The sequence below is a fragment of the Amborella trichopoda genome, chromosome 4 (assembly GCF_054954075.1).
Source record: "Amborella trichopoda isolate Santa Cruz 75 chromosome 4, AtrichopodaSantaCruz75HAP2 v2.0, whole genome shotgun sequence".
Classification (NCBI taxonomy): Eukaryota; Viridiplantae; Streptophyta; class Magnoliopsida; order Amborellales; family Amborellaceae; genus Amborella; species Amborella trichopoda.
Window position 1 is genome coordinate 39,501,356 of NC_142339.1, and position 13,706 is coordinate 39,515,061.

At 34.8% G+C, this 13,706-nt stretch overlaps 1 protein-coding gene across 2 annotated transcripts; it reads right to left on the reverse strand.

Moving 5' to 3' along the window:
* Positions 1-2,199: 2,199 nt before the first annotated feature.
* On the reverse strand, positions 2,200-4,047 carry LOC18423767 (nudix hydrolase 17, mitochondrial). 2 transcript variants are annotated; one of them, XM_006828364.4, is made up of 5 exons: positions 3,718-4,047; positions 3,232-3,343; positions 3,009-3,092; positions 2,766-2,876; positions 2,200-2,678 (listed from the first exon to the last, which is right to left on the reverse strand). In XM_006828364.4, exons 1-5 carry the CDS (start codon positions 3,786-3,788, stop codon positions 2,514-2,516), a joined length of 543 nt encoding a protein of 180 aa, XP_006828427.1. In that variant the 5' UTR covers positions 3,789-4,047; the 3' UTR covers positions 2,200-2,513. The 2 variants fall into 2 exon arrangements, with proteins under 2 accessions (XP_006828427.1, XP_020531623.1); XM_020675964.2 differs by having other exon boundaries at positions 3,232-3,346; positions 3,718-4,025.
* Between the last annotated feature and the right edge of the window lie 9,659 nt (positions 4,048-13,706).

Genomic DNA, 13,706 nt, shown 5'->3' on the forward strand with positions numbered 1-13,706 from the left:
TTTGTCTCTGTAACAGGGGAGAGCTAGTGAGAGACAAAGGGGAGAAAGAGTGGGAAAATAGGTAGAAAGAGGTTTACGGGAAATTCACGTGGAGAGAGAGAAAGGATGGTGTTTAGAAAGAATATGTTTTTCTTATATTTGTTTGGGGCAAAAAAAAAGGTTTAAAGGGGATAAAGTTAGATGAGGGGATTAAAAGATATAAAACTTAGAATTTTTATGCCCCAAGATATGTTTTTAAACCTTTGGTCTATTGAGATCATAGTTAGCAAGTCAAGGGATAATAAAAGATCGGCACACCAAAACATCGGCAACAAATCGATTTTATTTCAAAAAGTTGAAAGAAAAAATTGGGTCAAAAAAACGGATCGCCAAAAATAAAGTAAGCTATAAAATCATGAATATTTTGGATTTGGTTAGAAAAAGTAGTGAAAAAATAGGATATGTAAAGATGATAAAATATAAGATTATGATTTGCAGCTATTGTATAGATATACTAGAGCCACTAAACAATAATTTTATAGCCTTACGAGTGACATTAGAATAATACTTAACAATTTTTTGTTGAAATTTTAAATAAATACAACAACAATGCTTACTTTTTTGTCACATCACAAAACATATCGTAAATCTACTGTGAGCATAAAACGAAACAACAAAAACACTACTAAACACAAGAACTAATTAATAAATAATAAGAACTGTGAACCAATGTATATGATTATTTCTAAAACAAAAAAAAAAAACCCTCAATATAAGATTGCAGCTAATTAAAAGAAAATCACAAATACCCAAATATGTGAAATAATGTTCCATCCAAAATGCTATGTTATATACACCAATAAAATCTAAAATATATATATATATATATATATATATATATATATATATATATATATATATATATATATATATATATATAAATTAATCAAACTTCTTTATGCATAAAAAAAATAAAATAAAATGCTCAAGAAAATTTGAATGTCGCACTGAATCGCTACCTAAATCTTTAGTATGATTGAATATCTCTCTCGCTCATTACAATTACATTATGGGTTTAAAGTAAAAAAAAAAAAAAATAGATTTTTTATTAGGCTATCCTTCTTCTAAATTTGCCTATTATTTTAAAATATATGAATTGTTTTTATTTTTTTATTTTAGGAATATTTTGCTTGTAGTTTTTATACACGTTTTTTAAGATAACTCATTGGTGAATTCTTGATGGAATTTTTTGTTAAATCAAGAATATTAATTTACTCCCACTGTTAATGCATTTATTTTAAAATCAAAATTCAATAATATTATGTTAATGAAGAAATAAAGTTATAGGGAAGAAGTTTTTTTGAAAAGCTTTTTTGAGAAAAGATAAAATATGGATTTAAATCGGCTCCATTAAAAAGTCGTGATTTTTTGGAGATCTTTTGAATAAAGCGGAGTTCTTTTTGAAAAAATCGTATTTTAATCGGAGACTTGCTACCTATGATTGAGATATAAAACTTAAAAATGAAGGATAGGGAGATATTTTCCCTTGAAATTATAAGAAAACTGAAAATCACAAAGGTCATCATCATCATCCTCTTATGAGCCTTATCCTAAATAAATCCCAATTATTTAGGGTCGACAAGAAATTGTGTAAATATTTCATGTAGAAATTTTAATATTTGTTGGCAGGGTGGCCAGACCTGTGCCCCATAACCAACTAAAAATTTATTTCCATATCATGTGGCCACCCAATGGGAAAAATTGCTTTAATATCATCTGGCCATGTGGGTCTCGCATCCATTAATAGTAACCTGATAAGAACAGATCCTACACACAAGATTTCCCTCCCTTTTGACCGACACTCGCATGAAGAGTCCATTTGGACTGGGCCGAGTTATTAGGCTTGGGCCAGGACCGAGTCCAATACCCGAGCCGAGTTTACAAACATTGGCCAGAACTGATATAAATATTCGCAATTTTGTCAATGGACCACGTACAAAGTTTCTCCATGGAAGTGGAGAAATCCATGATTGATCACCATCGTTTCGTGGAATCCTTTTCATGAAGATTTCTTATGTGTGGGTTTCCTCAGGTATGGAAGTATGCATGTGGGTGTGGGAGCACTGAATGTGTTTTTGAAGTGTATTTATTTGGCTCTGTGATGAACTGCAATCAACCCCAATAAAAAATTTGATTTAACAAAAGAACGCAGACCAAAAATAAACATCTGAAAAGTAGATTCATTGGTTTAAAAATTCTAAAACATGAACCACTGGGTTGTGGCTTCAAATCCAAGAACATTTATTGTTTGATGACTGCACATTGAATGTTAATGAGCCAATGAATGCTGTTTCCCCTCCCTTTGGGTCTTAAAGCGCTGTATCATGGGTTCAAATCCCAAGCCTAAGCTAGTGTTTACACTTTACATACTAGCCAGTTCCTTGGAGCCCTTATTTTGTTCCTAAATTATGGTGCAATGCCACCATTGTAAATTAAAATGAAGGAAAGAATTGAAGAATTACAGTATTGCACAATCAATGAGGTGCTATTTGCAGAGAATCAGGATGTTCTTCCTTCTCATGAGGCGAAATTCTACGCATTGTTTGGCCAGGATCACTCGTGTAGCGGCTCACCAATTGATCAAGAGCTTTCATCATCCATGGATATTTGCACATCTCCCTTGCTTCAGCAACACTAACCTGTTCACAATTCAAATCATCATGAACTATATACAAACGTTAATAAGAAATCAAACTTCTTAGTTCAGTTCAATCCTCTCTACTCACCCACATTCTCTCCCGAATGTGCTTCTCAGGCCAGTGATCTAATTGCTCGGTTACACGCAACGGAAACATGTAGCCCCTTTTGCTCTTTGATGTCCATCTAGCGAGCCTTTTCTGCATAATAGGTCCCCATTAGTTCTATTCAGAAATTGGAGTTTTCTAGTAGAAGAGATTCAATTTCTTTAGCATTATAGAGATAGAGAAGATGCTACTCAGAATAGAGTGCGGCGTTAAGAGCCTACGAACCTCGATCTTTCCTTGGACACCGGCCTCTTCTAGAGCCTCTCGACGTACAGCATCCTTTAGTGACTCATCTTTCTCCCATCCTCCCTGAAAAAAGAAAAAAGAATATATATCATAAACCAACATTCAAGAGAAATGTATCAGAAAACAAGTTAAATTCTGTTCACTATTCCGGCATGAGCATTAGCCCTATTGTAAATGTGGCAATATCTAAGATTTTTATTACCTTTGGAAATAGCAATGAGCATCCCTTTTGTGAACTGATCATGAGCACTTCTAGTGTTTTGCCTTCGCCATTATCGCTAAGCTTTTCTGTTGTAAACCTATATGGGATGCATCTGCTTCATATAATAACAAAACTAATAAGACGCAGGAAAAAATCCAGGAACTAAGTTTCAATGTGCCTTAAACAGCTAAAACCCTAAAAAGAAGATAACAGGAAAAAATGAAAATTTGAAAGAAAAAACTACCAAACATGAAAAAAGCTAGAAGTTCATGAGAAAAGCCCTGCCCCTTGTTTATTAAAAAATGAAAAATTGCTTTGAAACAACTTCGAAGTGCTGATCAATGTCGCATAATTGCATAAACTAAAAGCATCAATTGGTTCATTAAGAAAACCCTAATCCTTTAAAAACCAGTTAGCACATATGTCCCCACACTTGCATTTGAGAAACCAATGCTGGCTCTCGCACTAGAGCGTTCCCACACTTACCCGGCAATGAGGCGTCGTCCATTATCGTAGCGCTGGAGATGCCTTCCGGTCCTCGACATCAATGAAACCATCACCTTTTTACCCAACAGCAGTGAGCCCCAAATGTTTCAAATCGCTTAGAGAGGGACAGAAAGAAAAGCAAAGGGATTTCAAAACTTCGAAAACCCTGTAAATCTTATTCGAAAAGATCAAAATGGAGCCAGAAATGATGGATCGATGGATATATCCTGTTGTCACGAACGGAGTTATCAAACAAAGACCAGACGTTTCGGGAAAGAAAATTTGAATTCAAGGAATGGGAGTGGAGTTGAAGGATGGGAAATGGGAAATAAAAACTGGTTGCAGAGATGCATGATATATAAGTAGCAAGAGGAAGGTTTCCGCACGTGCAAGGAAACTTCCGGCAGTTGATTAATCGTGTCCTACGCGTGTCGCAGGCGCGTCAACTTCATGTGGAGTTTGAAACTATCCGTGTATCCGCCTTTTAGGACTACGCTCTCATAGACACGTGGGCCATTGCGTCATGAAGGGTGTCCCATCTCCGAAAATTCCTTATCTAACCCTCTTTCAAAAAGGAATCTGTCTTCAATAATAATAATAATAATAATAAATTATTAACATAATGATTAGTTGACAAATAGATTTATTTATTTATTATTATTATTTTTAAAATATCACTCTTTTTTTGAAATAGTATTATCGAGTGCATTCCTGGGGGGAATATATTCACAGACTCTTGGGATCTAAAATTTTCGGATCTATTTGAGTATCACAAGATAGATTATTTCTATGAAAAATTAGGATTTTGAGTTCTTGAATGCTTAGATCTTATCGAAATTTGGACTGTTCTTGTTTTAGTCTTACAACGTTTTTATTTTTTTGGCAGCGTGCAGAGAGCTGTATTCATTCTTTATTTTCTTTTGAAGTTGGTTGGTAGGTTCTAGAAGTTACATCCTCAAATTTTGAAGTCAAGACAATACTAGCAGCGTTAGGTTTAAACCGAGGGAGTTCACAGTTTACTCCCGAGGGAGCAGCAAATAATTTATCCTGTTCAAAGGGCCGCTGGTAATGGAAATGGGTAGGCATCTTGAGTGACGCAGTGGGATTTTGATTGTCCCTGTCATGAAGTTATCACGACGAAGACTGGTGCGAGACAAATGCCGCACCAAATATTGATGTGGACTGCTGGGGCACACGAAACTGCTTTTGCCGCGTTCAATTACATGAGAGAGAGCGAGAGGTGGCCGTCTTGAGCGCCTCATTCTCACTGCAAGTGGTTTGTGTGTGTAAAAGAGAGTGACATGGAAATCTACTTTTGGGGGTGATTAACATCCTTGGTTAAGATTAATGTATTAAAATTCGGCAGTTGATTTGGTTGGGAGTTGGCTCGGACTGAATTGGTTCTAAGTTAGTATGGGTCCCAACCGTGTTCCCTCCTGAAAATCTGTCATTATATATATTTTTTCTTTTTTTTTTTATGTTCCCTCTAAATTCTCAAGCTATAAACCCCTATTTTAATTTTTATTTTAATTTGTGTACGCTAGCTTTTTAGCTTCATATGTTTCAAGACAATAGTGTTTGGACTTTAAACGATTGTATTTATCCAAAACAAAAAAAAAGACTTTAAACGTTTGTAGTCATAAGAACTACAATTGTGAAAAATAGTATGCAAATGAATAGTATTGTGCTGTGAATAATATTATGCAAATGGATAGTATTGTGCTGATGCATAGTACCATACAAGACCATATGAATAGTACATGCAAGATCACGTAAATCGTATGGTCTATATAGTATAATCCGAGAGGTTCACGCTCTCCTTTTTCCTCTTTGTCACAGTGTATTGATTATGTTCACTATAGCATCACGTTAATTTCCATCTATGGGTCGCAGTGTCAACACGAAAAATAAATGCATAGTGAATAACACAATGTCGCGTCACTATAATAATTAAAGTGATGAATAATAAATAATTACAGTAATGCAAAATAGGTACATCCTGAATGCTAATAGTGATATTCTATTTGATCTTTATTCTAGAATGCCAACTACAAAAGAGCTTTAAAAAGAAAATTTAGTATAAAGAAAAAGATGCTAAAAAAAAGAAATATCACATTAGTAGATACTTCAGTTTTAAAATTATTGAAGAAAAACCAATTATAACTCAAATTCATTATCTTCAAATCATAGCAAATGAACTTGGAGCAAACAACATCAAGTTTGATGAGTCATTCCATGTGGGTGCTATAGTTGATAAATTGCCACCCTCTTAGAAAGAATACAAAAATGCTCTGATGCACAAATATGAAGATTTGAGTCTAGAACAATCAATGACTCATCTAAGAATTAAAGAATAAACTAGACTCCGAGATATACATGAACATCAATCCCAGATAATTGGTAGAGCACATGTTATTGAAGTATAGGGAAGAAAGAAGCAGAAAACTGAAAAATGAGTCAAGATTAATGAAAAGCAAGAAGAGAAGAGGGAAGAAAAGAAAAATTACAAACTAAAGGCAACACAAGACAAAGGTAAGAAACCCATAGTATGCTACTTTTACTGTAAAGCCGATCATATGTAGAAATTTTATAGACTTCAAAAGAAGCAACAGGCTCAGACTGGATAGAATGTTTTGCCATTATCTCCGAATTAATGCTGTAGAGGGCAGACTCTGGAGCCACCAAACATGTTTCAAATAATAAGAACTTGTTCAGGACTTACAAAATCATGGGGGAGGATACTATCCTTTATATGGCCAATTCTTCTTCCTTAAAACTAGTTGGCAAATGGACGATAGAATTGAAATTTATGTACAGTAAAGTCCTAACTCTTCTTGATGTATATCGTGCCCCTGAAATCCAGAGAAACTTAGTGTTTGCATACTTGTCGAATAAGAAGGGTTTCAAACTTTTTTTTGAATCCGACAAGTTTATCTTGTTGAAGAATGAAATATTTTTCTACATGGGATATGCCTCTGAAGACATGTTTAAGCTCAATGTATTCAATAAATTAGATACCTTTTATTCTGTGTATATGCTTGATTCTCTCTCTTTGTGACATGGTAGATTAGGTCATGTTAATTATCATGCTTTGATAAACATGAGTTCTCTAATCCTTATTCCCAAGTGTGAAAATTTGGAAAATACTCTGTGTGATGTATGTATACAATCTCAGATTACAAAGAAATCCTTTCTAAAAGTGGAACGAAGTTCCAGGTTACTGGAATTGATACACAATGATGTTTGTGATCTGAGCAATATACAGACTCGTGGTGGGAAGACATATTTTGTCACTTTTATTGATGATTTTTCAAGATGTACCTATGTTTATTTAATTAGAAACAAAGATGAAGTACTTAAAAAATTCAAAATTTACAAAAAATGATGTTGAAAAACGATTAAATTTGAAAATTAAAGTTTTACGAAGTGACGGAGGCAATGAATATAGTTCCATTGAATTTTATAAATTTTGTGAAGAAAGTGGAATTATTCATCAGGTTACTACCTCAGACGCACCGCAAGAGAACGGTTTAGCTTAAAGAAATAATCGCACACTTGTGAATATGATAAATTACATGCTCAGCAGCTCTTACCTTCTTACTAATATTTGGGGAGAGGCTTTAATGTCTGCTTGTTATATTTGAATCATATACCATATTTAAAATCTATTGCTACGGCATATGAGTTTTGGAACAGAAGGAAACCTTTCTTTCCAGGTTTCCTCAAGGTTTGGGATTGTGTTGCCTTGGTTAGGCTTATTGATCTTTGAGAGGCCCAAACTTAGACCTAAAACAATTAAATGTGGATTTGTGGGCTATATTGAACATAGCAAGGCCTATAGATTTTTGGACCTAGAATCTAATATAATTATATAATCCTGGGATGCATAATATTTTGAACACTTTTTTATTGGTAAGATAATAAATGAATATGAAGATCCTCAAGCGTAAAATTGATGAGCATGAGAACCCTGAAAGCGTAAAACCCAGGAGAAGTAAGAGAATCAGGAAACCAACTAACTTTGGTCCTGATTTTTAAATGTATTTATTAGAAGAAGGTCCTAAAAGTTTCCACGATGTCATGTCCTCAAGTGCCGCTCCTTTTTGGAGGAAGGTAGTTAATGATGAGATGAAATCTATATTAGAAAATGACACTTGGATATTGTGGATTTACCTCTTGGTGCTAAGCCTTTAGGATGTAAATGGATATTTCAATAGAAAAAGGCACATGTACTATTGAGACGTATAAAGCTCGACTGGTTGTAAAAGGATTTAGACAAAAATGTTATTGATTTCTTTGGCACGTACGCACGAGTTGCTCGAATAGCTACCATTCGAGTAGTCATTTCTTTCGCATCAATCTACCATCTAGAAATTCACCAAATGGATGTCAAAACTACTTTTCTCCATGGTGAACTAAGTAAAGAGATTTACATTGAGCAACCTGAAGGATTTGTCCTCCAAGGATACGAACACAAGGTTTGTAAACTTGTGAAATCCATGTATAGATTAAAACAAGCACCTAAACAATGGCATGAAAAATTCAATAGAATTATTTTATTACATGGATTGCAAATCAGTGACGTCGACATGTGTGCGTACATCAGAGTTGTTAATGGTAATATTGTTATAATTTACCTGTATGTAGATGATATGCTCAAACTACGCAATAATATTGCATAAGGACGCAGAGAAATTCTTATCTTCTGAATTTACTATGAAAGACATGGGGTAAGCTGACATAATACTTGGAATCAAGATAGTGAGAAAACCGACTGGGTATGTTTTAACCCAAGCTACTATAATGAGAAATTACTCAAAAGATTTGACTACTTTGATTGCAAACCAATTTCGACCCCTTATGATGCTCATATTAAACTCGGAAAGAATTAAGGTGGTCATGTTTCCCAATTAGACGACGTTAGACTCATTGGATGTATTATGTATATTCTGTAGATAATGTCTTGTACTGTACCAATAACCTAGGTCAAGAGCATTAGAATGCGGTCTATATGATCTTGAGATATCTCAAGAGAACTATAGACTATGCCGTACACTATGTAGGTGAGCCCGCTCTATTGGAAAGGTATAGCGATGCAAACTGGATTACGTATTTTCATGAATCTAAGTCTTTTAGCAGATGGATATTCACGTTTGGTGGGGGTGATGTTGCTTGGGGTTCCAAGAAACATACTTGTACATCTAAATCTAGTATGGAATCGGCGTTGATTTCCCTGGAAGCCACTAATAAGGGGGCAGAATGGCTAATAAATCTATAAGTAGACATCCCAATTATTCGGAGGCCTATGCCTACAATACCTATTCATTGTGACTGTGAAGCAACATTATACTGAGCAAAAAGCAAGATTGATCTTGGGAAATCTTGATATATTCGCTAGAGGCTTAGTCAATTGAGATTATTACCTGAAGATGGAGTAATATCAGTACTCCATCTTAGTTTTGGTTAGAACTTGGTAGATCTACTAACAAAAGGCTTGGCAAGGGACCAAGTCTAGAAGAAGGCTAGAGGGATGGGATTAAAGCCCATATGTTTCTTGCCATAAAGTGATGGGTACCCTGCCTAAGGACAATGTTGTCCCAAGTCCAAGGTTCAAAGGAAAAAACAAGTCACTTGCGTGATGTTTTATGTATGTATGTACCAAAATATTTATTTAATAGAAATTTATTTAATATTTTGTACCATTCCTGACGACTATATGGTACAGTTTCACTATAATAAATGAAAAGGTTGAGTTTTGCTCTTTATAATTATATTTGCCTAGGTGATATAAAGCCTAGGATGGGGTATCGTACTGCAGGGCATCCTTCATACAATCACTTATGTGAGCGTGGAAGTGGAATACGTTTCTTATGAGAATTGGGTATTTTTTAGAGCGCTATTGAAAACCAGGATTAGCGCAAGGCCTTTAAATATGCAAGCATATTGAGAAAATTACATTTTTTAAAATATAATATGCCGTATGTGGGAGGCTTATCAATAAATGATGTAGTTCAAGGTTTGTCCATTCACTGTCCTGATAAGAGTTATGTGTAAAACTATGTAGAGATTCAAATATTTAGGACACCTTTACTTATGCATTATCTTTCCTTATTTTTTTTGTATGTATCTAATTGTTTTGAAACAGGTCAGGGATTGTTAGCTTTTTAGCTTCATATGTTTCAAAAAAATAGTGTTTGAACTGTAAAAAATTGTGGGCATAAGGACTACATTTGTGAATAATACTATGCAAAGGAATAGTATTGTGCAAATGAATAGTATTGTGAATGGTATTGTGCAAATGAATAATATTGTGAATAGTATTGTGAAAATAAATAGCATTGTGCTGATGCACAGTACTATACAAGGACATATGAATAGTATATGCAAGATCAAGTAAATAGTATGGTCCGAGAGGTTCACTCATTTTCCCACTGTAGCAAGATCAGGTTAATTTTGTTCACTATAGTGTCATTAAAGATTACAATTATCTAAAATTAAATAAACAGATGTACTTTCTTCTGTGAACCCAGAACCTGGAGTTTCGAGCTTGGATCAGGACGCTCTTTTGATTTGTGCCAACATCTCGTTTTTTATTCCTATGCTTGCTGGAATTGAGAGATCTAAGGTAGTTTGACCTATATCTAAGGTTCCTAAGGTAAGGGAAAAGCTAGAGAATTTTAAATATGGTCTACCTCTCCTTTTTGAGGGTTTAGGAATTTTCTTGGGCTTATTCCTAATGTTGGGTATTTTTGGGCTAATTTTCTAATTTAAAAGAATGTATCCTATTTTTGAATGATTTCTAAGATATTCCTGATGCGTTTTTTAAGGTTTTGGAAAGGGTATTTATAGGCTTCATTTGGTGATTTTTCTTGATTTTATCGATTTTTTGGTTTTATCTCGATTTATTGGCTTTATTTAATAAAAGAACATGTTTTACTACATCATCAAGTCGACCTGGGCCCGTCACCGGCTTTGGTGACCTGCACAACACACGGAGCGTCAGGCGGGCCTGCCCGATATGCTTCGTGTCGTACGGGTCACCATGGGCCCATTAAGGCAGGGACCGAAGTGTTGGTTTTTTGAACTTTTTAACCGTAGGTCCGATTCAAGTTGTTCTTGTACCGTTGGAAAGCTCTCGGGGTCTACTTTAACTGAGATAGCTGTTGAATATGTTTGAGACAATTATATGGGGTCTAGGTTGTCTATGGTCTACTAGGATTTTTATGGTCCTTCAGGCTCAAAATCGAGGTTTTTAAGAGTTCCCTTAATCAGAATTTTGAGGGGGGTGTCTACATAACTATATGTTCCAAAATCTCATAGTTGTAACCCTTTTATAATTAACCACGTAAATCTTTGTGTTCTTATAGTGCGTGTTTGTATATATATTTTTATAATGCTTGTATTATGATTTCTACTCATTTTATTTTAAGTGACTAAGTACACCATCCTAATGGGATCCCAACATTCGGAGTTTATGTTTTCGCATATAAGAGAGTTGCATTCCTAATATTCCATGGCCTTTGACAACCAGAAATGGGACCTATCTAGATAGTGGGAAACGACAGGTGGGCATTCTTATCTAGATAGTGGGAAATGACATTTGGGCATCACCCTTCTTATTTAGATAGTGGGAAATGGCATTCGTATCTAGATAGTGGGAAATGACAGGTGGACATTCTTACATAGAAATAGAATGCAAAGGGGGAGCTTCCATAGGTCAATTTTATCAATAAATGGATTCTAAGATGTATGGTCCCATTTGCACTTCTGACATACTATTAGTTGAACATGTAATTTTGAAATTGATTAAGGTTAAAGATAAAAAAACTTGCAGGACCACCAAGGGTGACAGCGTGGCGCGAGGCAAACGTATTCTGATTCTCTAGCGTCAAGTAGGCATTGCGACAAAAGTGACAATTGGGAGTTAGGAGTTAGGACAGATACCCCAATAAGAAAATTTGCCCAAAGATATTTTACTCCTTCTGGAGTATACTAGTTTATTTATTCCCTTGAGTAAAACCCTACTTAGGATTAGTTTTAGGATCCTAAATTTTGGGAATATACCATCTTTAACACATATCTTAACCTTAATAGAACAAAATTTTCAATTGCATCCTTTAAGCATTTGGATTTTAAAAAAAAGAGTTTCAAGATTGAATAGAATATATCCAATTTTTAGAGGGGGAGATCTAAGTATTAGAAAACTCAAATTTTAAATTTTTTTTTTGGAATAATCATCTACTAATTTATTAGGTGGTTACCAAAATTTCAGATTGAAAAACTCATAGGTTGACCATAAAAAAAAAAAATCTCAACTGTACTCTCTAAGCATTCTCAAGAATGAATAGACGCCATCCAATGTTTAGAGGACGAGATCTAAGTATTAGAAACCTGAAATTTCAATTATTAGTTTTTGAGAATAATCATCTACTAATTCTTAGGTGGTTTACCAAAATTTCAAATTGAAAATATCCTCCGAACTAGGTCATCTAACCGAGGGAGTAGAAACAGAAAAAAACTATGCTCCCGAGGGAGCATAATATACGTCCTCTAATAATTTTGTTTAAGGGACAAAACCAATGGCTTTTCTTCACATTAGGAACAGCAAAAAGCGGGTAGGATACTAGGAGTTTTCCTAAACCCACATGTCTAATCTCATAAAGTAAAACACATGCTCACTTGAAACCAGTACACCTATCATTGACCAAATTAGTATATTAAGATAGGCTTATCGAAATTGTCGGTTTGCTCCAGTGTTTTAAGAACCGATTGGCGGGCTGAATCGGTCACAATCCGAACCGATGTGGATTTCTTAAAAAGTTCAACAACAATAAAACCAGGAACTAGCAAGTCTGATCCAGACTAATGCCCCACAGATTCTGGTTCGAACCAGGCATTTATATCTACTGTTTAAACCGCTGTTTTGTCATGCCAATGAATGAATATATCACACCCTGGACCTTATCAAATGACATGAACCCCATGTCATTTGTATCATGCATTGAATTTACGCTGCAAATGTTTGAAAAATCCACAGGTGAGACAAGCCTATAAAGTAACTTTTGCAAGAGGAATGGGTCTCCCATTAACATGCGTCAACTTGCTTAGTGATGCATGCATCATCAAAGCAATGGCAAAAAACACATCCCTACTTTAAATATGAGCGTGTATACTATGATCCTAGGGGGAGTATACTGTGCATCTACCCCCTTGCCCAAAACACCTATTTAAGAAGGTTTTTTGTTATTTTTATTCTAAAATTTTAGTACAAAAGAAAAAATTCGAGTTTTGAGTTTTTGTGACACAAATCTAGCCGTTTAAAAATTGGATAACATAGAGAGTTTATTTGAGATTTTTTTTTTTAATTAAGATTAGTCTATGGTTATAGAGATTACGTCCCCTAATTTGAAATAAAAAAGTATCCCAAGCATGTGTTTAGCCCGAGGAAGTCACTGGATAGTATACCCCCACAGGAGTAGGAAGGCATTTAGGTTTAAGTATCTACTGTTGACACAAGTGATAGCATGTGACTTTGCAGGATGACGGGAAGTGGGAACCAAGTTGCCCTTATGGTCTCATGGAGCACTACAAATATTCCCAGTACAGTGTCTTTTACGCGTTCAATATGTCACATCCTTCATAAATAGTACATTTGCATAATGGACGGTGAAAGATGAGCCAGTTTTCTTAGTACGACTCCTGTTTTATTGGTATGTTTTTTTTTTTCTGGTGTTAAGGTCAACTGCCAACAACATAAGCCCACTCCTAGTTTGCTTAATATGACCTGAGACAATGAGACTCAATCCAAAAATTTTCAAAGGAACAACTCACTGCAACTGTTAGTTTTTGCATTAAACATGGTGCTTTATTTCAAATGATATCATATACTTTTCCTTTCAGAATAATCAAGGTTTTCAAAATAATAATCGCAGACTTAATGGAAATCTTCTTCAAATGGTTTCGCGTTGACCAATGAATTAGATTAGAAG

Bases quoted from the DNA above. Each gene is read 5' to 3' on its own strand.
- LOC18423767 (XM_020675964.2), bottom strand. From the start codon at position 3,788: ATGGTTTCATTGATGTCGAGGACCGGAAGGCATCTCCAGCGCTACGAT. The intron at 3,347-3,717 runs GTAAGTGTGGGA...TATTATATGAAG, and splicing joins GGACGACGCCTCATTGCCGG to CAGATGCATCCCATATAGGT. The intron at 2,877-3,008 runs GTTCGTAGGCTC...CCTATTATGCAG, and splicing joins GTGTCCAAGGAAAGATCGAG to AAAAGGCTCGCTAGATGGAC.